The sequence below is a fragment of the Chiloscyllium punctatum genome, chromosome 22 (assembly GCF_047496795.1).
Source record: "Chiloscyllium punctatum isolate Juve2018m chromosome 22, sChiPun1.3, whole genome shotgun sequence".
Classification (NCBI taxonomy): Eukaryota; Metazoa; Chordata; class Chondrichthyes; order Orectolobiformes; family Hemiscylliidae; genus Chiloscyllium; species Chiloscyllium punctatum.
Window position 1 is genome coordinate 58058708 of NC_092760.1, and position 24129 is coordinate 58082836.

The following is a 24129-nucleotide window of genomic DNA, read 5'->3' on the forward strand; positions in this document are numbered from 1 at the left end:
AGTTGGTATGTTGAGGACATTTCTTGTGTGATAAATACCAATGAGAATGAACCTGAGCAGAAGAGAAAGCTCAGAAGGGAGGTGAGAAAGAAAGTAAAGGATGCAAAAAAGAGAATATGGAGAAAATCTCAGGTAGTCAAAATAAAAAAGGGAAATCAAAAAAGTACCATGTTAGAACATGAACAGTCAAAAAGGTGTTAAATGGAGAATAAGGGGATTTACCCATGGAGGCAAGAGGCATGGCTGAGATAGTAAGTAAATGAATACGTAGAAGACAGATGTAAAATAAAGAAGAAATATTACCCAGGCCACGGTGATAAAGGACAGAACTCTGTCACATTATATGTTTAACGTTGATTAGGAGGTGGTACTGAATAAGTTATCAGGACTTAAAATTGGCAAGGTATCATGAGTGGATGATATATAATCTAAGCATATCAAAAGATACGAGAAATTGCAAATGCGATGACAACAATCTTGCAATCTCAGATGATGCTAGAAGACTGGAAAATTGCAAACATTATAACCATTTTTGAACAAGGATATAGTGATAAGCCCAGCAATTTCACTTTAACTTCAGTCAGGAAACTTCTAGAAACACTATTAGTGAACATTTGCAGCTCAGTTGGTGGATGAGGTTGTTGACTTGCTCACTGAGCTTGTATGTTGAAGTTTCACCAGAGGTGCACGAACAACATTACCTGGAATTGTGACAAAATATCTATAAACAAACTTACCAGCTCAGCAAGCAAGTCAACAACCACAATTAGTCTGGATTAAATTAAATTAGTGGCTACACAGAAAATGCAGGCCAATTCAAGGGAATCAGCAAGGATTTCTTTTAAAAATGTCTAACTTGGAACAATGAAAGAAGTTTGATGAAGGCAAGGTTGCCAATATGGTATACATAGACTTTTAAGAGCTTGGGAACATTGAAAACAGAGGACGACAGTTTAGAACCTCAAAAATAAATAAGTTGAAGTGAATGGATAGACAGTAGATTAAAATTCAAATGTGAGGAAGTGTGCATTGATTTTTTTTGGTGGAAAAGAACATGCAAGAATGTGTAAAATGTAAAAAAAAACTATTTAAAAATGTTATACAGGAACAACAGTTGATGAATTTGGAAAAATGTGAGGTTTTGCATTTTGGTAAAACAAGGGTGGGACTTGTACAATTAATAGGAGGGCCTTGAGTAGTGTCGCAGAATAGAGAAACCTGCGGGTTCATGTACTTCATTCTTTGAAGTTTGTACCACATATAGATATAGTGGTTAAGGTCTGTAACATGCTTGACTTCATTGTCTCAACTCCTATACTGCAAGGTCTGAACAATGTTGAGGTTGTACAAAAAAAACTTTTTTTTGGAGTACCGTATCCAGTTTTGGTAACCCTTTTAGGGGAAGGATATTAAGCTAGAGGATTCAGAAAAAAAATTACCAAGGTACTGCTGAGAGTGGATAATTTCAGTTCGAAGGAGACATTAAATAGGCTGGAACATTTTTCACTGGAGCATTGGAGGTTGAGAGGTGACCTTAGAGAGGTGCATCAGGTAATGAGTGGTATAGATAAAGATGAATGGTAAGTGTCTTTCCCCCACAGGTTGGGTAATTTCAGGACTCGGGGACATATTTTTAAAAAGGTGAAGGGAAAGATTTAAAGACATGAGGGGCAACTACTTTTAAAAAAAAAGGTTGTTTGTATATGGAATTAACTTTTGAAGGGAGTGATGGGATGCAGGTAAAGATACAACACTTGCAACATTTGAATAAGTACATGAATAAGAAATGTTTGAAGGAATACAGCCAAGTGCAGGCAGGTGTGACTAGTTTAGTTTGGAATTATGGTCAGCCTGAACTGATTGGAACGGAAGGGTCTATTTTCATGCTGTATGAGTTTGACATACCTGGATGCATAAGTCGTTCAAGGTGATAAGTCAAGTTTAAAAAAATGTTTTTAAAGTTTCCAAGGTTTCACTAATAGGGGCAGGGTGTTCAAAATTAGGGAGGCGATGCTGAATTGTATAGAACTCTGGTCAGACCTCAACTGGAATACCATAAAGAGTTGAGGGTGCGACATTTTAGGAAATGCATTGGAGAAAAGTGAGCAAGAGGTTGATGAGAATTGTTATATGTTGAGAAATGTTAGTTATGAGGATTAATTGAAAATGTTGGGATTGTTTTCTGTGAAGAAAAATTGGGAGGGAGGAATTGTTCCTACTTGTAAAAGGATTGAAGATGAGAAGGCACACAGTAAAGTCATATCAAAACAAGCAATTCCAAAGCGAGCAAAGACTTTACATAAATAGTTGGATCTGGAATGCACTGCCTGGAGGTGGATTAAATCACAGCACTGAAGAAGCCATCATTTAATGAATTGCAATATGTATGGTTATGGGGAAAGGCAGGAGTTTGGCACCAAGTCAAAACGTTCAGAGCTGGCACAGAGATGATGGGACAAATGGCTTCTGTCAGCACTGCAACAATTTGGATTCGGAGATCATTAATGACACCAACTGTGTCAAGTCAGCATGATAAAACCGCAATCTTTTGTATATCCCTGCAATTTGCACTAAACAAATACACCAAGATGTTGTTGAATGCAGGCTGGGGCAAAATGAATGTTTGCAACTTAAATGGCATAAAAGCAGCTAAAATGAATAATGCAACAATAATTAGATTAGATTACATTCCCTACAGTGCGGAAACAGGCACTTTGGCCCAACAAGTCCACACCGACCCTCCGAAGAGTAACTGACCCAGACCCATTCCCCTACTAATGCACCTAACACTATGGGCAATTTAGCATGGCCAATTCACCTGACCAGCACATTTTTGGACTATGGAAGGAAACCGGAACACCCGGAGGAAACCCACACAGACACAGGGAGAATGTGCAAACTCCACACAGTCAGTCACCAGAGGATGGAATTGAACCCAGGTCCCTGGCGCTGCAAGGCAGCAGTGCTAACCACTGAGCCATCTGTCTTGAATAGAACTATTTTGACATAAACTTTGAAATTCTTAATATTTCAGAGCATTTATCTCAAAAAAGTGTTCAACATTTAAAAGTCAAACTTAAACATATATTAGTAAGCTTGGAGCTGTATTTTCAACCACAATTTGCAAAGATCAGTCAGCCTGAGGCCATTAGAGATGCAGAGTAGAACAAAAATGACAGTGGAATCAAAAAGCCAAGCAGAAATTAAGAAAACGTTTCAAAGCAGTTTAATGACAAGTGTCTGCGACCAAGTTTAGAAAAGTTTGCAATTACTACAAACCTCTCTGAACAGAATACTTATCAATTAATGTGCCTGGTAAATTCATTGCAGAAAGCACAGAAGCACTTTGAACAGATTCTTAGAATGAAGAGATGGCAGCTGGTGATCTATTGCAATAATGTGAGATACATTGATAAGGATTCTCATTTAAAGTCTTGGGGTCTTGAGATATTTACATTGATTTTAAAGTAAAGAACAGGTTCATTACCAACTCCTGTTTTCAGGCAAATGGTCCTCTACAAGCAAGGTCATGAATGCTAAATCTAAAGAAATACCCAACAGCTGTAACATATACCTTTCACAAAAAACATTTAGCAAAGCTTTACATTACTTCTTTGTTGTTTTGTTGTAACCATTTGTGGACTCGAGCAAGGACTAATGATTAATGGAAACAAAAATGGGTTCCTCATTTCCCTCTTAACTACTGCTTCAGTATGCTGGCCTACTAATTTTTTTAAAGGAGCACATGTTCAAAATATTCCATTTGCAGAGACAAATACACACAACAGTAATGTTGATCCGAACAAAAACATGAAAGCAATATTTAATATAGAAAATCAAAACATTAGTTTTGTACAATTTACACAAGATACAATAAAACTTTCAATGTGAGAATTGAGTATTTCACTCAGGATTTGATTATGAGCACATAAAACACCATGAGATATTTTTACCCAAAACTTCCAATGCTACCTTTGTGTGCCAAAGCTATTTCAGTCAGAGTGGTTGTGCACTAATTTGAGGTCCTGCTGCTATGGACTCAGTGCATCATTATAAGCACCGACTGCCAACAGAAACTTGAATTTCAAGTGCAGAAATTTCCTCAAATGGCTATAAACAATCTGTAGAGATCAACAACAGCAATCTGTACAGGTAGGACCAAGTGACTTCAGCCAACAGGTCAAGCACAATCTCCTGCTGGTCTGCTTGAAAGGATGCAGATGCGGAGCAGTTTTGTTTGAATGACTACTGCAACAAAACCAGGAACTCAAAGTATGGAGAAAACAACCAATTCATGTCTTAGGAGGCACCCATAACAGCACTTCATTTAAGCAAACATTTTCAAAATCAACTTGCTCACAGATAGTACTACACAGCTTTAAAGCAGATTGGTGTTGCAACCAAGCCACCTGAATCAGAGAAAGGGACCTACCACTGCAACACAAGATCTTCAGATACTTAATTTATTCTTCCACAGGCAATTTGTTCCAGCAAGATTGAGTTGCAAAAAAAAAAGCAAAAGCAACAATCACTAACACTTACTTCAATATTCGTCATGGCATTATGTTGAATAAACTATTCAAATGCTTTACTAGATTATTATTAGACTGCCAATTTGATACAAGGTCATTGCTCTGCATTAATCATACATGGACCAAAACAACTGGAGAGTTTGTTGCCTACACCACAGTGCTCAGCTACCCACTTTTTTTACATCTGCAATTGTTGCAATTTAATTGAGGATTCGCTATCATTTTCTTTCCACCCCTTACTATTCAAACAAGATAATGCTGTCTGTGTTCTTTACCATAATTAAATGGTTTAATTAAAAATACAGGATTTGCCAACTTACCAAAGTAATGATCAGCACTTCATGCTCCCTTCCTACGCACCCATACCAGTTGAGCAGAAATGCCTCCCCAAACAGACAAATCTGCAGAAACTCAGCTGGACCATAAATGTATTCCAGAGTATCATACACGTACTGAGTTTTGTGGCCCTGAACAAATACTTAATGAAATTGTGGTCTATATGACAAGAATTCAAGTTTTATGTGGAAATATGATTAATGCAAATCTCACTGTACTGAATGGTCCTAGTCATTCTTACTCAGTATTGTAACCAGCAAATCATGTGCTTAACTGTCACTTTAGAGAGTATATCCATGAAGTATTTTGGGGACTAAGTACAGGTAAGGATCCCTCAAATCTAGAATAGCTGTGAATTTCTTTCCAATATTTTGTTCCTGTGATTTGTCTGTAAACAGTAACCAATAGCCTCCTCTGTAGCCTGAATTCTGTCCAGAAATCTCATCCTGTCGAGAGCTATCTGCATCCATTGGCCCTTGCGTGCTTCCCTTGATGCAAAGGACCATGTGACCATTTTGTGAACTTCAACGAAAGGAGAAAATCTGACCTGAAAAACAAAAGCAAAAATAAAAAAGTAAACTCTCAGAGTGAAATGCTATGTAAATTTCTGAAATTTGCTGACCTAAACAGTTTCAAAATCAAACACACGTACAAATTAGTTTTGAATAGATAAAACAGAGTCCTGAGAATATGTATTGCTACTGAATCATACAAATACATCATACTAAACCCAGCTGATGACCTTAAAATTGGTTTTGGCATAATTCCCAATACAGGATTAGTGGTGCTGGAAGAGCACAGCAGTTCAGGCAGCATCCAAGTAGCTTCGAAATCGATGTTTCGGGCAAAAGCCCTTCATAGGGCTTTTGCCCAAAACATCGATTTCGAAGCTACTTGGATGCTGCCTGAACTGCTGTGCTCTTCCAGCACCACTAATCCAGAATTTGGTTTCCAGCATCTGCAGTCATTGTTTTTACCATAATTCCCAATACAGCCCAGCTTATTTACAAAATGATTTCTAGTAGTTGAATAATATTTAATGGTGCAAATACTGTTCTGAGGTGCTCAACCATTCTTGCAAACAATCAGCATGGAGTCCACATTGTAAGTGACGAACACAGTTTTTACAGACTAAGTCAGTGCTCCACAAAGTGGTCAACCAGGAGACCACTGTATTCGCTGATCACAATGTGGTCTCCTCTACACTGGAGGAGTGAAATGCAGACTGGCTAACAATTATGCAGAGTACCTATGCTCTGTCCGTAATAATGATTCTGCGCTTTCAACTGACCTCACTTATCACACCATCGTGTTTCCATGCAAATATCGTGTTTCCAGCCTGCTGCAGTGATCCAAGGCAGAGTGTAAGCTAGAGGATCTCATCTTCCACTTGGTGACCTCGTGGCTTTCAAAACTCAATATCAAGTTCAATAACTTTACAGCTGGACCACCTACTTCCACATCTTTTACCCATCCCCATATTCCAATTCCTGTTATGATGTGAATTGCTTTCAGCACAGCCAACCCTTTTTCGCCCACTCAGTCCTATTATAGCCTAATTTATTTTCTCCCCTGACTTACAAACAAATATCCCTTTGTGTACTTATACTTTTTCTTCTTTTTCACTCTGGGCTCAATCTCCATCTATCTCTTCACTCCTCCAACCCCCACCCCCAACTTCCCCAGCTCATCATCAGCATAAATACCATTTTCTCGATAATACTCCGGTCTGAAGGATCACTGGACTCAAAAGCATTAAATCATGTCTCTCTGCAAATGCTGCTGGACTTGCTGAGATTCTCCAATAACACTTTCGTTTCACATTTGGAATAATTTGATTACATTTTTGCTTGTGGTAACATGGACTTTCAAAAAGCTTTTGCTAAAGGCCAACTTAATAGGCTTCTTAGGAAAGTCAAAATGCATGGAATAAAAAGGGACAGTAACAGCATGAATAGAAATGACAAAGAAAGGTCAACGGTGACTGCAAAGATCAGCCACTGTTCCTCTTGATCTATGAGAATGATTCCTCAAGAGCTCATGCTTGAAACACGGATTATCTTGCTCCTCAGATGCTGCCTGACCGGCTGTGCTTTTCCAGTGCTGCACTTTTTGACTCTGATCTCCAACATCTGCAGTCATCACTTTCTCCTATGAGACAGAGTGTACAGAGCACTGTTTCAAAATTTCTAGATGAGCAAAAGAATTGGAAATATTATGAACATTGAGGATAATAAAGTTTTCAAGATAAGGTGGAACATTTGAACATGGTACAGATGGAGAAGAATCAACATAAAATAATGGGTCCAATTCTAAGGGAGACCAAGAGTAATCAGACAGTGATTTTTGGGTGCAAGTTGTTAAAGAGGATGGTTGATAAAGTGATTACTAAAGCATGCAATCCTAGGCTTTATGAATAATTTCACAAGGTGTTAAAAACTAAGATTATGAAGAACTCCAACAAAATTCTGATTTGGCCTCTACTGACGTCAAACCCGGAGTTCCAAAGTTTTGGAAGGATATATATTAAAAAAAAAGAGTATTGGTTAGTGTGCAGAAAGGTTTTACAAAAATAGTGTCAGAATTAGAAGGCTAGATTAAACAAAACAACCACCTCAGCTATTTGTAGCATTAAGAAAATACCATATTCTCTGAGATGCACAGCAGGTCAGGCAGCATCAGAGGAGCAGGAGAATGCTGCACCACACTCTGGACTCTGATCTCCAGCATCTGCAGTCTTCAGTTTCTCCCATTTTTTCAGAGATGTTCAAAATCATGGCTTTAGAACAATAGATAGGGATTATCAGTTTCCAATGGAAGTAGTATCAAGAACCAAAAGGACATCAATATTTAAGAATAGAAGTAGCAGAGGCAACACAAGGGAAACCATTTTACACAGGAGATGGTGAGGACCCGGAATGCACTGTTTCAGTGTGTGGTCAAGATATATTTAAAGAAAGAGCTGGACAATTATTTGAAGATAAAAGATTATTAGTGCTACAGAAAAGGCATGGGAGTAGAATTAGCTGAGTTGCTCTTGCAGAGATCAGGTATAGAAAGACAGGCTGAATGGTTACAGCAGAGAAATAGGCCATTCTAAGTTTATTGGACAATGAATAGTGTTTTGAAGTCAAGATGAGACTAGAGGTAGGCTTCAAGAAGATCCTCTTTCTGTAATACAGCCTTGACCCTTTACAGAGTTGGAGGTAAAATGACCACATAAAACTGAGTTCTGTAGAATAAGATAGGTGGACACGAGGATTTTTTTTTTAAAAAAAGCTTAACATTAAAAAAAAACTGCAAAGATAAGAATACTCAGCAAGATGAGCAGCATCAAAATACTTCAAGCTAACAGACTATCAGAATGGGAGACAGAGATAAATACTTAAGGCAAATTACAAAAACAGATAAAGTGGGGAGGAGAAAGGATTTTTGTCTCCTTTACTCTTTCATGTGATGTGGGCATCATTGGCAAGGACAATACTTGTTGCCTATCCCTTGTTCTCCCTGAATTGAGTCACACAGTAGGGCATTTCAGAGGGTACTTAAGTGTTAAATCACATTGTCAGGTGCTTGAAATCACACACAGACGAGACCAGTCAAGAATGACAGATTTCCTGCAATAAGAAAACATTGGTGAACCACATGGGTTTTATTTTTTAAAAAACAATAAGGATAGTAATGATTACCACGAAAGTGACCAATGTTCATTTGGAAAATTTTACTAATAGAGTTTAAATTTCACTCATTACTAGGCTTGCATTTGAATTGTCCCCAAATCATTGTGCCTCTCAATTACAAGTCAAGCGACATGAGCACGACAGGAACTACAAGTGATTAAACGACCAAAAGGGAAGCTGATGGAAAATAAGTGAGGTAATAATAAAATACCAGCAATTTGAAACATTAAACTATTTCCTAGTCCATGGATGCTGCCCAATTTAGTATTTTCTGTTTATACATTCCGCTGTAATGAAACCAAAGACGGTTAGAAAGCTGTTGGAGCAGATAAGTAGAGTGATCAAGAGACAGGCATTATTGAGATGACCTACCTTCTTAACAGATGGTTTTTCCACTTTGTTGTCCTCTCCTTTTACAGATTTTGCTGACACTTTCCTTGTACAAAATCTGATAATCTCTCCAGTTTCAGGTATACAGTAGTGTCTAAAATGTATCTGTGGTAATACTGGTTTTTGTAAAGTTGAGAATTTTACTTTGATTAAGCTTTTTCTTCCACTCTCACATTCTAGTAAACCCTGTGTATTCAAATCCAAACTTGCTTTCCTTTTTGTAGAAGAGCTGCTAAGACAAGCTGTGAAGTTCAAAGGATTATCAGAGTCTGCAATGAAGGAAGATTTCCAGGGCATTTCATTCAGTTCTTGATCACTCACATCACTAAGTGAATCATCACTGCTACATACTATTTCAGAATCTTCCTCCGAGTCCTCCCACTCTTCGCTATCAGTAGAATTGTGATCTTCTCTATTAGTCATCATCTTGTTCCATTCTGATGGAGATATTGAATGTTTTGGAATCATACAATGACAGCTGAAATGATTGATAGCCACACACTCATGATGCTCAAAATGATCTTGGTTAAATTTGTTCAGATAATGCTGGCTGCAGTTCCACTCAGTACATTGTGTAAAATGATCTTCTAATGTAATTGGAGACTTGGAAGGTCCTTTGCTGGTAATTTCGATTTGGTTGAATTTGGTTGAGTTAAACTGTGCAGTAGTTAGGTTATCTTGTTGTTTACACCCATATTGAACACTACTTCTTTCATTAGTATTCATTCTTCCAAACCAGGGGAAGATCAATAATTTTTTGTCAATTCTTTTAACATCTTCAACCTGACTGCTGTTTAATGGATTCTCTTCTACAAGCTGATTAAGCACTGCTCTGCATAACTGAAGAACTGTAAAATATAAAATTCAAGATCAGATTGACAGGAATGGCATAACATCCACTGATCAAAAATAAAGACATACCAAGCATTGATTGATATAAATATTAGGATGGAATAAATCATGCACAAGGCCAAGCGTAGAACACTTCAGTTTTCTTTTAGTCCTTTCCAACATTACGGAGGGGTTGAGAAAGCTTGAAGCTTGACACATCTGCTACAGGAGATACAGGAAAGCACTTAACCACGGGGTGAGGGAAGGGGGTGTACATTTGTTTAGAGGAATTAAGGACATGTGTTCTTAGTGTCAATGGATAAAGTGATAATATTTGTTCACTTGAGGAATGTGTGGCAGTACTTCCTTCTCACCCTGGGGGCTGGAAGCTGCACATATTTCAGTGGGATGTTGGATAACTGAGCTTCTGGTTTAAATTGAAGACTATTAACAAATCTCATACTCAACAGGAAAATAACTTGTAGTTTAATAAGCTGAGTGGATTATGCATAGAATAGAACAATCCTGATACATTTGCAGATATACCACACTGAGCAGTTTGAACTTAAATGAAGCTCAGCTGCCTAATTTTGACTGTTCTGGAATGTGAATGTTACATTACCCTTAGAAGCTTGGAAAACACAAAGGCTGAAACTGACATAGTAAGAAAGTTGGAAGATGTTGATGTATGTGAGACAGACACACGTGTGTTGTTCTCTGGAGTTCAAGATCTGGGAATGTAATGAATTTAATTTGCATTGTCAGAGTCTAAGATTATTTTAAAAAGAAAAAAGTCATTTTGTAGGACAAAGATACTGGACAACTGGGCATATTACCCGAATGAGGCTACCTCATGACCTTTTCCACATGGTTTAGACTAGTCTCCGTTTATGAAGTACTGTTAAAAGGGAAGCTTATCTAGCAAAAGCAATTGGCCATTTGGCTTGGCTTGATCAGGGTTCCCATTTTGTGCACATAGCTTAATAAGTCAAGCATACTCAGACCTGTCAATGAGTTTCTCTTCCTCTGCAAACTTTTGCCATTTTATTGCTGCTTATCTGATTAAGGACATGTGGTGTTTTTATAATTTTTATACCAATTTCTGTATAAAGACAGCTTGTTTGCAACAATAAAGAGAATAGCCTGAGACAGCAGAGGCATAAAAGCTGCTGCCACTACTCTGCTAATGGTTTTAAAACCTTAGCTCAAGCCTGACTTGAAGGTATTTATGTTAAACTGTAACATTGATGCCATTGGTAAATAAGAGGTAATAATGTAAACTGGGACTAGATTGGGTTGGGATATCTGGTCAGCATGGACCGGTCTGGTTTCCATGCTGTACATATCTATGACTCTAAGAGTTTTATATTCCTGACTACCACAGAGTTCAATCTCCAAAACAGGCTTACAGGTCAAGTCCATCAGGGATTTCCTAAGCCGTCTCAAAGAGTAACTTTAACAGAATACTGAAAGTAAAATTCCATTCCTTTATTGGGATAGAGTCTTTACAACCAGAACAGACTACAGAACTACAACACTGGTATTCCCTTCAAGTGCATCTTACATTTGGGATTGCAGCATAGAAGTTTTGAATGGTTGTTTCCCCAGCCTCCAATCCAAATCTTCACACTATTTTTTTTGGAAGAGAGAGACCAAACAGTTTTACAGTGCATTCATGTATTCCAGATTTTTTTTTTTTTTTTTAAAATGGAAAAATCTTGAAAGGGATATGGGAATCACTGGTAATGTCAATATTTATGGCCCATTCAGATGGTCCTTGAATTGAATGGCTGACAAAGCCAGTTCAGAGAGTAGTTTGTGTGTCAACCACATTGCTGTCATTTGCAATCATGTGTGGGCCAGACCAGGTAAGTATGATAGATTTCTTTCAGGAGAGCTTCGTAGAGGAGAGCTTCGTAGTGCCCATTACTAAGATAAGCTTTATATTCCAGATTTATAAATTGAACTTAAATTCCACAAGCTGATATAGTGGGTTTTGAACCCATCTCCAGGTAACATTAGTCTAAACTTCTAGATTAATAGTTCGATATGAGTCAGATAACTAGGATGGCTTTAAAATACTTTATTCATGAAAATTATCTAAGAAAGATAAGTAAGGTCCTAAATAATAACATGTTTTTTTTCCCTCTCTGCAAAAACTAGTTGGAACTGATATTTTTCAGGAGGTTCTTTAGTTGTAAAAACAAAACAGGACACTCTCGACTTATGCTCACTTTGAGCCACAGAGAGTTGGACAACTGAATGGCCCTTCAACAGTGATCTTTCTCAACAAGACCTTTGACTATTCAGTAAGGTTACACATTTTCCCATTCTCTAGTGGGGAAAAAAATCCTCCAAGTCTGAAGAATTTAGAATTTGAATGGGTCTATTTATAGTGATAACTTCAATAGAAACAAAGCCAACAATGCAACATTCAAATAGCTCGCATCCAAATTGGTCCATTGTACCAAATCTCATTGTTCATCACAAAATCTAAAATTGTTGCAGTGAATAGGTTGTCACTCCCCCAATCCCACCACTCCTTTGAAAAAAAAGAGTTGACATAGCTTCAATTATCAATTATTCAATTGCTATCTGAATAGACTTGTTAAGTTCAATAGAGAACAAAACAAAACCCCTTTAGGTATAATACATATTTAGAGATGATTAGCCCATCATATAAAATACATTTGAAATGAAATGATTCTACATGATCTCATGGAGTCAAAATGCAGTATTGTCATTAAAGTATACCGAACTATTAAAGAGACTCAGATGATTTGTCAGATACCCTAAAATGTCCTGCTGTATTCACACATCCTTCCCTACCTGCTCTCATACAGGTTCTTCTTCACACTACCATACAGTAGTATGGACAACACTAGTCCTTCAATTTCTTATGAAGTTGTGTTGACATTTGGACATGTCTGACTGGACAGAGAGCATTACAATATTCAACTATTAATGGCATCATAACTAACCCAACATCTATAAGGATATGTTAGACTGCAAAATCTATTGGATAATGATTGTAAGCCAGTATCCTGACTTAGTTCAAGACTCGACCCATTCCCACAACCACTACTATCATCCAAACGTGCTTAAGCCCTGTATGCCACCACTTCATTTGACAGTAAGAATTCAGCAGACATTAATGGCCTGGATTTCACAGTAAGAAACCAACTGGCTGTACAAACCCCTGATTGTGAGTCAGTCAGGTAAACGGGACTCAATGTGCAATGCTACAGGGTTCTTGGTCCTGTTCACATGCAAGTCTCAAGATTTTTGTGCTGCTCACGTGGATAAAAGCACAGTCTATTTTCTGGATTCAACCATCTATGCCACTGTGGTACAGAAATGGGTTGGGGAGTAGTAAAAACAAATGTTCCAATGATATCAGACAGCATAATCATGGGAATAAGTGTTGTTCCATGCCATTGAGGAGTTTCAAAGGCTGTTTTGCCTGCTTGTTGCCAAGGTGGAGGTCAACGTGGAATGAGAGGGGAGGATTCCAGGAGCTATGATTCATATTGGAAACAATGACAGATAGAATAAGACATTGGAGTGAAAGTAGGCCAGTCTCGAGTCTGATCCACCATTCAATGAGATTATGGCTGATAGTCTAGAAGTCCACTATCCTGCCTTTTGCTATAGCCCTTGATTCCTTATCGTAACCCAGTCTCAGCAGCAAAGACTTCCACAGACTCTCTACCCTACCGTGCTAAGTGGACTAAATTTAATGTTGAGAGTCAAGGTTCTTGCAGGTTCATTTTCAATGGCTCAAAAGTCTGAAGCAAGTTAACCATTTACCTATAATGTGGCTGAAACCAAAATAAAAAACACAAATCTCATTTGTGATGCAGAACTAGAAATGAAACACTTGCTTCAAATGTAGCTCAAAAATGTTTCAAGTTTATAAACTGAATATTGAATTTAATACTGCATACATGTTAAGTATTCCTCTTTGCAAACACCGACATGTGCTTAGAAAGGATGATGTAATTACATGGACCCAGAACCATGCAGAAAACAACCCAAGGGAAGTACACAGAACGGAGTTTCCCTTTCCACTGTGCAGGGGAACAAGTAATTAGAAACTATACCAAACAAAAAAAAGGGGCATTTTAGACAACATAGGAATGGCACAAACAAGTTTAACACTTTATGCTCCTTTTTTTAAAAAGGATAAAATCAAGAGCAGCAGTCTGGGAGTCCGCTAAAGTCTAGGAGCCAGCAACACTTGGAAACAAATTAATGCGAATTTAATGCAGTTGAGCCAACACCATCTCCACTGTGGTGGCACTTCGAGGCTTGAAAATGGTCATCAACCCGCTGAGAGTGAGAGAGAAAGGGAGGGTGAGAGCAGTAGTACAACTATTCTAGCTTAGTCGGCGCTCCAGAGCGGCTACTTCAGTTTGTCGCCCCCTCTTCAGCATATTCTGTTTTATAATCTCAGTTCAGGTGGGGAAGAACTTCCAACAGCCCGACGACAACAGAACTTTTAGGAAAGTACCAATTGTGTCTACTTTGCTACCCAGGTCTGGTCCTAATCACTCGAAAGTGCACGAACATGTTTCGAGGTTTTCACACTGCATTCTCTCTGGCAAATACTCGTATTCCACCTACCTGCGTGCAGTCTTATTGATAATCCAAAGAATTCTGTAAGACCACCCATCAGAGCAACTCCGAGATGCCATAGCACAGAAAATGAAGCGACAACGCTGCTCATGAAGAGAGTTTTCAATGTACATATGCGTTTACCAGAACCGCGTCAATCAGCAGCTAAGTTCCGATATAGTCAAACAAACAAACGAAAACGATCCGGAGTGCTCTCTTTTCTCTTAAAATAGTATGTTGTGCAACAGGATTCTCACTGTTATTATCCAATCCTGTCTAATCACGTATCAACCTATTATATAGTCAGTCCACTCTGACCGGTTTTCAAAATCAGCAATGCTGATTAGCGAATGGTGGAACTGGATTACTTAATTATCAGAGCTCAACTCCTTATTGAAACGGAACAGCTCGAAGCAGCGTGGTTTTCTCACTTTGAGCAAAATTTCCACACGTCACACAGGAAACCACCCCTAAACTGCGTCTATAACTGTTATCCTTGATCTACAATGAATGAAAAGACTGCAAAATATAACAAGGAGCATCAAGACTGGGGACAATATGAATCTAATCTGCTATCCAATGTGATCAGCGTTTATCATTAACCTCAACCTCACCTCTTGGTATGTAAAAAAAACCCTTCAATCTATAATGTTCAAGAATAGCGATAATGCAGTTGTAGAAATTCATGAGTGTACCCGTGTCAGGCATTTACTAGTGAGTAGAAAAGCTCTCCCAATTTTTACAGGGCCTCGTGCTGGTCGCAGATTGCAGAACAAGATTGTATGATTTCCAGCTGAGCTCCTTGCGAACCGCTTCAGAGAACAGTTGAAAGTCAACCACGTTCCTGTGTGCCTGGCTTCACAGGGATGTGGGCCAGGTAGTGACTGAAGATTTCTTCGCCTAACCGTCAACGTGCTTATTTGCTGAACCGAATTGAAATTTCACCCCTACGAACGACTGATAGTAATTTGACATCCATAACCAAAATAAATATCCGAACTCGCCAAATGTTTCAATAGCTAACCTATTGCATAGCAGAACTGTAAAACTACAGTTCCAATTAGTAGCTATTATATACACAGTTAAACGTATTACAAAGGATTTCGTTTATAAGAAAAATGGCAAAAACAATTCAGAACATGACTTCATGTATGATAGCACCACATAACAGGCAGAAATGTCCCCCACCTTTAATCGATAGCGTGTGCTCCTTTTTCTCCATTTTGAGAGCAGTTTTACTATTAAAGTTTGGATATTTTAAAATCCAAATCTTGAAAATAGGGGCAGATACAGGTTAGTTCTAAAAGATATTTTTAAAACGTGTAGTTTCAAAATATGACTGCAGTGCAACAATCCCAAGAAAGCATGCAACTGTAGTTTAATTCAAGGCAGGTATTTCCATACTTATATGATGATGGCATTAAAATCCATTAATTTTGACTTCCAAATAAGTTTAACTTCTCAATCTTAATTCTGAGAAGTGTGTTTAAAGGCAAGTTTTAGTTAAATAGAACCAGTCATTGTAGCCTAAGGTGGTGGTTTGTGAAGCTTCCAAGCCAGGAAAGTTTACAGTAGAAATCTTCAAGTTATTAGAACTGAGTTTAAGACCATTAAAATTATGAAAAGCCTGTACCAGCAGACTTAGAAGGAAATTGTAAAATTGTCACTGCAGGCCATGTTCATGTGCAGCTTTCTAAAATTTTCAAATCACTAATAACCATGACAATGAACCTAACTAGGAGAAAGTGAGGACTGCAGATGCTGGAAATCAGAGCTGAAAATGTGTTGCTGGAAAAGCGCAGTGACATTGGTGATACAATAAGAGGTGAGTTCAGAAAATTCTTGCTGGAGGGAGTTTTAACTTGCTGGCTGAAAGTATGGTCGAGGCAGAAAATCATTTTTTTTTTAAAAAAAGCCTGCGATGCAGTTGAGATGCCGTAAACATAATGGTTCTAGATTAAGATCCACTAGATCGTTGGATGCTGCCTGACCTGCTGCACTTTTCCAGCAACACATTTTCAGATATAAACCTAACAAGCCAAACTTCATTCTGGAAATTGATTTATCCAGTAATGACAGAAGCTTAGATGGCAATATACTAAATCAGTAAATGATAATGACAGCTATAATAAAATATAGCTAATGGGTGAAGCATAGTGCACAACTGTTTGCATATATCAATGTTTCAATTTTAAGAACTCAAATTTGAGATGTTTATATACTCTTTTAGTGAAATATTAACTACTCCTTTGAGTAATAATAACTCTATTAACACATCCAAAAACAAAGGCTTAATAGTATTCACCACTGCATCAGACTCTAAATGCTGACGTGAACTGGATTGTGAAAATCTAACCGATCAAATCGCAAGATACCTCAAATTTTACAGGCATGAAAAATGGATTCCATCTTCAAAAAAAAAAGTGTTTACATGAAACCTCTTACCCTCAAAAGGAATTTAGCAGTGCTTGGATATTAAAAGGTGATATTTTAATATAGCCAAGCAAAATGCACACACATCCTGGCCAGTGACCTTAAAAAGAGAACTGCTGCACATCTGGTTGACATTTGACATTGTAGGGGCCAAGGTGCTCAACTGTGTGCGCTTGGGTGGGCAAGAGAGAGTAAAAGCAGCAAGATTTAGGACTTTGAAGTCAAATAGTTACTGTGCAGTCAACTGACATGTTTTAATAAAGACACTAATTTACTTCAGTATTTAAAGAAACTTATGCATACATTCAATTTTATTTTTTTTTTTTTACAGCCTTTTAATTGTAACTATTTAAAAAGTCAAGTTAACTCCATTTCCCCCAATACATTGTGGTGTTCACAATTTAGGATGCAACTTCAACGCCTATCCTACATCTGCCATTTTGCATTTATGCATGTAATGATACCTATTATTCGTGGCATATCAAATGCATAATACACAACCCAGAGAATACTAAAGAAACTCAGGTTTGGCAGCTTACGTGAAGAGAAATACTGTCAGAGTGCAGTGACCATTCATCAGAAAATAAGTCACCACACTGGACTTGAATTCAAGTATTTCTCCTTCCACTGCTATCAGACCTACAGAGTTTCTCCAGCATTATTTCAGATTTGTAACATCCAATATTTTGCTTTTATAATTTTGTACTCAAGCTAAAAGATTTCAAAATCCTCCAATCAGAAATGTGTTTGGAAACTGCCGTGAAATGATGCCACATGTAAATAATTTTAGATTATAAAAGACCACAAGTCTCAAAAATCAGACAGGTTGACATGAACAAGATACAAAGAATTTTATTTTTCAGGTGAAGTAAATCAATGAAGAAACTTCTTAGGCGACAAGTGCTGAAGCGGTGGAGGATTCACTGTGGGGAGAAAAAAAGTAATGCATAATTAGCCCATTGCATGGACAACAAAACTGATCTGACAAATGCAAAGTTCTCTCCTTATTTATTTACACTTAGAACTGCAAAAAGATTTACAGCATCAGAGCTACACAAATTAAGAAAGAACTATCCAGTACAATCCACCTTTGAATCTTAATCTAGAACCACTATGTTTTCGGCATCTCAACTGCATTGCAGGCATTTTTTTTAAAAAAAAGATGATTTTCTGCCTCTACCATACTTTCAGCCAGCAAGTTAAAACTTCCTCCAGCAAGAATTTTCTGAACTCAGCTCTTATTGTATCACCAATGTCACTTTGTATATTGACATTTCAATGGAAATAGGTATGTCCTATCCAGTCTTTTTTTTAAGAGCCAGATTTCGGAGTGAACAGGACAGCTGACACTTGTCCTCTCCATTCTATGTATATTTTCCAACACCAGGAAAATACTTGTGGCCAATTGCATAAGATTAAGCTATACTCAATGAGACATATCAATGTCTCTACTACTTCGGAAAGCTAAGGTAAGTTGTATGTCCACAACAATTTGCCCATTTTTTAATAGATGCATTATAGAAAGCATTCTCTCTGGATGCATCACAGCTTGCACTTCTCTGCCGAAGACCACAAATTACAGAGGGTTGCGACTACACAGCCTAGTCCAACACGAAAACTAGTCTTCTTTCCATTCATGAACAGATTTAAAACAATTTTTGACAACATTTTCCATTAGCGGTTTAGGAGACACGATCTGAACTCATTTATCCACAATTAAGGATGCCAAAACTTTAATTGTTACCTCAATGTATTAAACACTGAATTTCACATGCCTCCAGCTACATCAGTTTCATTCGACTCTTCTGCAAAAAATTCATCTCATTTCTCCAAACAAATCTTTTGTTCCAAACTGGCCATTCCTTCCTCTTTCACTATATTTTCATTGCTTTACTCATGCCATCATACTACTTTACTAAATTATTTTCTTTTAAAGTTTTCTATTTTTTCGACTTTCTGCAGTACTGAGCACTTGGTATTTGACAAGCATTGCTTCACCTTACTGTGTGTAGCTCACTCAGACATCCAAGGAAGAGTTTGCCAACATCAAGAGCAAATCTCTTTCTGGAAGAAACTGCGAATGGTTGGAGAAACGTCATCATTGAGAGCTAACTATTAGTTTTAAAATACACTTACCTACAATATAATGTGCACAAAGCAGATTTGATTAGTAGAATCTTACAAAATAGGTAAGAATTACTCACTATTTCCAGTTGGGTGGAAGTACCCTCTTGGACTTGTAATAACGAGCCAGCCTATGAATCCTGCTTTCAATAAGGATCAAACGAAACTTGGCATCCTTGTCCTGCAGCAAGAATACCATATTGTTCATACTGATTGTTTAACAGGCAACCCCTTAACCTATCATTGGTTTCTTCACCACAGGTACATTAAACTGAACATAGGTACATTAAGTTGAACACAGCCGCATAGCTCACTCAGACATCCAAGGAAGGATTGACCAACATTAGGGGGAAAGCCCTTTCTGGAGGAAACTGCGAATGCTGGATAAACATTCATCACTGTGAGCTGATACATGCAATTCATCGCTTGAGAAAACGCAAGTTAATTGTCAGCAAAATTAGCTTGCAATCATAAGACATTCAGAATTAAAAATCAAAACAAAAAACATAGGCAACTTAATGCTTTAGATTACAAACATGAATCTTTGTTTTTATTAAACCAATTTCATTCTAACATGAACAGTAAGCCTTCAGCTGCTCTGTCCCAAGTCCTTTCATTTTCAAACTCCACTCCGAACAAGACCTAACATTTAAATATTTTACCTATTTACTATTGCTCAAATTTAGGGCCAGAGGAGTTATGGCAGTTTTGCTGTGACAACTATTGCAGTGTTGACCATCATTACTCGACTGAAATGAACAGTAACTTCTGGAAAACATATGCAGGCAAATAACCACTGCCAGCAATTCAATTCTTTTGCAGAGTATAGGCTGTTGAGGCAAAACCCTCAACACCCCAAACAACACTACTTAATTGATGAAAAGTTCCTCAATAAAACATAAATGTTACTGTATAAAGCTGCTGAGCATTCTTGAATGAACTGTAACATATACTTTAACTGTAATAGCACTAACCTTCCTGTTCCTCTCCAAATGTTTGCGAACAGCCACAGCAGTCTTGATCAAGTGGTACAAGTCCTCTGGAAGATCTGGAGCAAGCCCCTTAGACTTCAGGATCCTGAGAATCTTGTTCCCAGTAACAAAACGCACTTGGGCAACACCATGGGAATCCCTAAGGATCACACCTGAAAGACAGGTTTAGAAAGGCTCTTCTTTAACATCCAACTGAACTGGCCAAGTTGAACAACAATACTATGTTAAGAGCATGGCGCTGGAAAAGCATAGGTCAGGCAGCATCTGAGGAGCAGGAGATGCAACGTTTCAGGTAAAAGACCTTCATCAGGACTGTTCAACTGGCCAAGTTGAACGACAATTCTATGTTACTAGTGTGCATAAGAATAACAGTTTAAATACATATATTCTCAATGAATTAGTAGCCAGTTACTTGGAAATGCTCACTCAGACATCCAAGGAAGGTCGAACCAACAAGTGGACTTGTCCTTTCTGGAGGAAACTGCGAATGATTGGGAACTGTCATCATTGTAAGCAAGTCACCTAACATTACAAGTGTCCCATGAGGTCACAGCCAAACACATCACAGGAAAATGTATAAGATTCTATGAAACTGGATCAAAGGGCAGAAGGCAGAAAAAGTCATTAATTGTTGAGAAGTTAGAATGCTAACTTAAGAATGCTTTAAGCGAAACAACTTGCAATTCTCAATTAAACAAACTGAATTTTCAACTTAAAATTAATATTGGCAGCAGAGCTGATTTGATATGCGGGAAATACCATAAGCTCATATTACATTAGTGAATGAAAATTTACAAACTTTACAGAACTGATGTGTCAGGATGCAGTGTTAAAAAGTTTAATCCACAGGGATCAGAATCATTTAACAGGAATGTCTGAAAGCTCCATTCAGTCTGGAAACACAGACAGTAATTGGAAAAAACATAATCAGCACTCCAACAGATATGCGACTGAAATGCAAAAAAATGCTTTGAGGGACTAGCCACTGTCTTGCTCTTAATATCGTGCAAATTTGTTAACAGAGCTTATCTGTGCTCAAAAGTACCCATCATTCATAAGGTACGTTCCCCCAATTCAAAGTCCCAACTACCAACAGTGTGCTAGACCCTTAGTCCAGTAAAACCTTTCTCCTGATGTACACGCACCAAGCTTCTTAAAACTAATCATTTATCTTCACCATATCTCCTCCAAATACAACCCAAGCTCATATCTCAACACTTCTAAACCCTGGCAGTACTTAGTAGTCTTCTCTGCATGCACAACAAATGGACTTTATTCTAGTGTGACACAGATTTGTACATGATAACAGCTAAAGAAAAAAACAATCATTTTCAGTATAACTGTCTTAGTTTTTCTCATTTCTATTAAGGTCAATGATCCTCTGTAGTCTTAGAAGTATGTAGGTGCATCACATTACCTAAACAAAAAAGCCTGCCATGTAAAATGAAACAAGAATTCACATTTCAGACCAAATACTCAGACTTGAAACAGATCTCCCCCTCTCTCCACAAATGTTGCCTGATCAGAATATTTCCTGTATTCTGCTTTTATTTCATTTCAAGTTTTCAGCACCTTCAATATTTTGAATATGTATTAACAATAATAAGTGTTTCTATACTCAAATTCTTATGCAACTACCTAAAATTGTATACTGGATTAGTGGTGCTGGAAGAGCACAGCAGTTCAGGCAGCATCCAATTGTATACTCACCAATCTGTGATGGGGTCAAGCCCTTCTTTGCTAGCTTGTAAATTTGTTCTTTTACATCATCAGATGTTAATTTGAGCCACTAGAAGGACAAAACAGATATGTCACATACAGAAATAAAACCAAGATTTTCCTATTGAATCTATTAAATTCACTTATAACCCAGATACCTCATTCAAAAGCACAAGAGCTCAATATTATGAAACCTTTAGAAAATCCTATAATTAATATGAAACAGATCAATTATAAATCAACAAACAAAGTCACAATTAAGTACTGAACAGATCAGTAATTGACTAACTGTAGACACTGAAAATCCCTAACCAAAGATATGGGTAGAAGAAAGTGAGGACGTAGATGCTGGAGATCAGAGTCAAAGAGTGAGATACTGGAAAAGCCCAGGCGATCAGACAACAACCGAGAAGCAGCAGAATCGACATTTTGAACATGAATGAGGCATGTGGCCCAAGGGGTTAAGAAATAAATGGGGGGTGCACAGAAAAGCAGTCAGGAATGAGATAGGTCGACAAAGGTGGGGGTGATAGGTCAGAGGGGAGAGTGGAGCAGATAGGTGGGAAGAAAGGTGGACAGCTCAAGAGAGTGGTGCGAAGTGTAAGTTTGGATCTGGGATAAGGTGGGTAATGGGAAATGAGGAAACTGAAGAAGTCCACATAGATTCCATGTAGTTGGAGGGCCCCAAGGCAAAAAGTAAGGCATTCTACCTCCAGGGGTCAGGTGGTTAGTGTTTGGCAGTGAAGAGGCCCATGACTTGCATGTCCTGGGTAGAGTAAGAGTTAAAGTATTCGCCACAGAGCGATGGGGTTGTTTAGTGTGTCCAAGAGATGTTCTCTGAAACTTTCTCCAAGTTGGCATCCTGTCTCCCCAATGTCGAGATGACCACAGCAGGAGCAACAGATACTGTAGATGGCGTGTGTGGAAGTACAGGTAAATCTCTGCTTTCGGTTCCTCTGAGCATTAGATTCTAAAGTCTTTCCATCCTGAAAAACTTCTGCTGTTATGATCAGTAAATACTTTTACCCTTTCCCACATTATAACCCATCAGTTCCCTTGCTTCCCAATAATTTCTTTTGATTACAGCTTTTTGCAGACTGTATCCACCTGAATGATATCAATCCAGCAGATCCTTATCATCAGAAAAGGAAGCTTCATCACTGATTATTCAGTCATAAACATATACATTGCAAATAGCTACAGCCATAGGACAAAGTCTTGTACCACTCCAGTTACATTGTTTTTTGAAAATGACTTATTTTACCCAAACATATCTAAACTTCTACATTCACTTTGCCCAGCACTTTATCGACTGCCTTATGAAGAGCAAAATATGCTGTATACTGGATTTTATTAAAAATTCAAACTGGTTATACCCTCAAAGATAGGTTTTTTAAAATTTGTCTCCCACTTACAGAAGAAAAATCGATTGACTTACAGTGGGCACACTGCGTCTGTAAGGTAAAGCTGACTGGGACAAGCCCTTGCTGCAAATAAAAAGATAATAATAATCGTGCGATGTATGACCAATAACAAACATCGAAGTTTCACTCTCCTGTATTCATTTTTAACATGAAAGTGCAAAATGGTGCAAGTTATGTTGAGCCTGGCCGGCTGAACACTGAACATGCTCTGCTTTTCTTCAGCATCACCCTAGCTTTTTGAACACTTCCAACAGCATTACCCAAGCTCTTTTGGATAAATAATGAACCTGAAGCAGTAAGTACAAGGTTAAAAACCGGTAGAGCGGAGCCATCACCAGCATTTTCCCCACCGCCGCCGCCCGCTCCCCAGGCCAGCGATTGCATACAGGAATCGAGGAGAGAACTCAGCCTTTGGGCCGCGTGCTGCAGCGAGATAAGCCGCAGATTTTGCCTCGAATGAAGGCAAAACACTTGGGATGCCAGAAATCTTACTGGGCGAAACAGGCCTGGTTCAGGCCCCAAGGCCGAGCGTCAGGCCTACGTGTCTCCTCGTGGGGCTGGCTCAGGGAGCTCCGCCACCATTAGACCGCCCCGAGGAGGCGCCACTACCGCCCGCAGTGGGCCCCTTGAAGCCTCCCACCGCTACATAACGGGATGGACCAGGCTGGGAACCCTCTCACTTGAGGCGCCTTCGGCCTACACCTCTTCCCAGGCCCTTACCCAGGAGCGTGCATACGACCCATGGCGGCGACAGGAAAGAAAGAGAAGGAGGGCTCTGCGCCTGCGCCTCTTCTGGGGGGCCTGGCCACGCCCACGTTACTAATGCGCCTGTGCAGCCACACCCATCTCCGCTCGAGTCTGGCAGGCGTGCCTGGACTCGCGAACGCGCTCCCTCAGCGGCGGCGCGCGTCTGTTGTCCAGTCAATTGGAGGCTGCAGGAGGTCGGGGGTTCGGTACTGACCTGGGACTGTGCCGACCCAGAATCCACGTCTAGTTCAGAATCTGCAGTTGACTTCAGCTCCGCGGGACATGTAGGACCACCAGATGGGGC

At 38.7% G+C, this 24129-nt stretch overlaps 2 protein-coding genes and 2 non-coding genes across 4 annotated transcripts; all 4 read right to left on the reverse strand.

Annotated features, from left to right (window-relative positions):
* Nucleotides 1–3941: 3941 nt before the first annotated feature.
* On the reverse strand, nt 3942–14567 carry LOC140493367 (uncharacterized). The gene is made up of 3 exons (XM_072591765.1): nt 14396–14567; nt 8921–9786; nt 3942–5415 (listed from the first exon to the last, which is right to left on the reverse strand). Exons 1-3 carry the CDS (start codon nt 14496–14498, stop codon nt 5209–5211), a joined length of 1176 nt encoding a protein of 391 aa, XP_072447866.1. The 5' UTR covers nt 14499–14567; the 3' UTR covers nt 3942–5208.
* A 3088-nt stretch (nt 14568–17655) lies between these two features.
* rps13 (ribosomal protein S13) lies at nt 17656–23928 on the reverse strand. Its single transcript, XM_072592397.1, has 6 exons — nt 23799–23928; nt 23093–23141; nt 21646–21724; nt 19918–20087; nt 19024–19124; nt 17656–17742 (listed from the first exon to the last, which is right to left on the reverse strand). Exons 1-6 carry the CDS (start codon nt 23819–23821, stop codon nt 17709–17711), a joined length of 456 nt encoding a protein of 151 aa, XP_072448498.1. The 5' UTR covers nt 23822–23928; the 3' UTR covers nt 17656–17708.
* On the reverse strand, nt 19254–19347 carry LOC140493894 (small nucleolar RNA SNORD14). The gene has a single exon (XR_011963780.1). It is a non-coding gene; the product is annotated as a small nucleolar RNA SNORD14 (small nucleolar RNA).
* On the reverse strand, nt 20358–20448 carry LOC140493895 (small nucleolar RNA SNORD14). Its single transcript, XR_011963781.1, has one exon. It is a non-coding gene; the product is annotated as a small nucleolar RNA SNORD14 (small nucleolar RNA).
* Nucleotides 23929–24129: the final 201 nt, after the last annotated feature.

Excerpts from the sequence above, each read along its gene's own strand:
- LOC140493367 (XM_072591765.1), bottom strand. The coding sequence starts at position 14,498 with ATGAGCAGCGTTGTCGCTTCATTTTCTGTGCTATGGCATCTCGGAGTT. Across the intron at positions 9,787-14,395 it reads ATCAATAAGACTGCACGCAG|TTCTTCAGTTATGCAGAGCA; the intron begins GTAGGTGGAATA and ends TATATTTTACAG. Across the intron at positions 5,416-8,920 it reads AAAAACCATCTGTTAAGAAG|GTCAGATTTTCTCCTTTCGT; the intron begins GTAGGTCATCTC and ends TTTGTTTTTCAG.
- rps13 (XM_072592397.1), bottom strand. The coding sequence starts at position 23,821 with ATGGGTCGTATGCACGCTCCTGG. Across the intron at positions 21,725-23,092 it reads ACAGACGCAGTGTGCCCACT|TGGCTCAAATTAACATCTGA; the intron begins GTAAGTCAATCG and ends TTGTCCTTCTAG. Across the intron at positions 17,743-19,023 it reads CTTCCACCCAACTGGAAATA|TGAATCCTCCACCGCTTCAG; the intron begins GTGAGTAATTCT and ends TTCTCCCCACAG.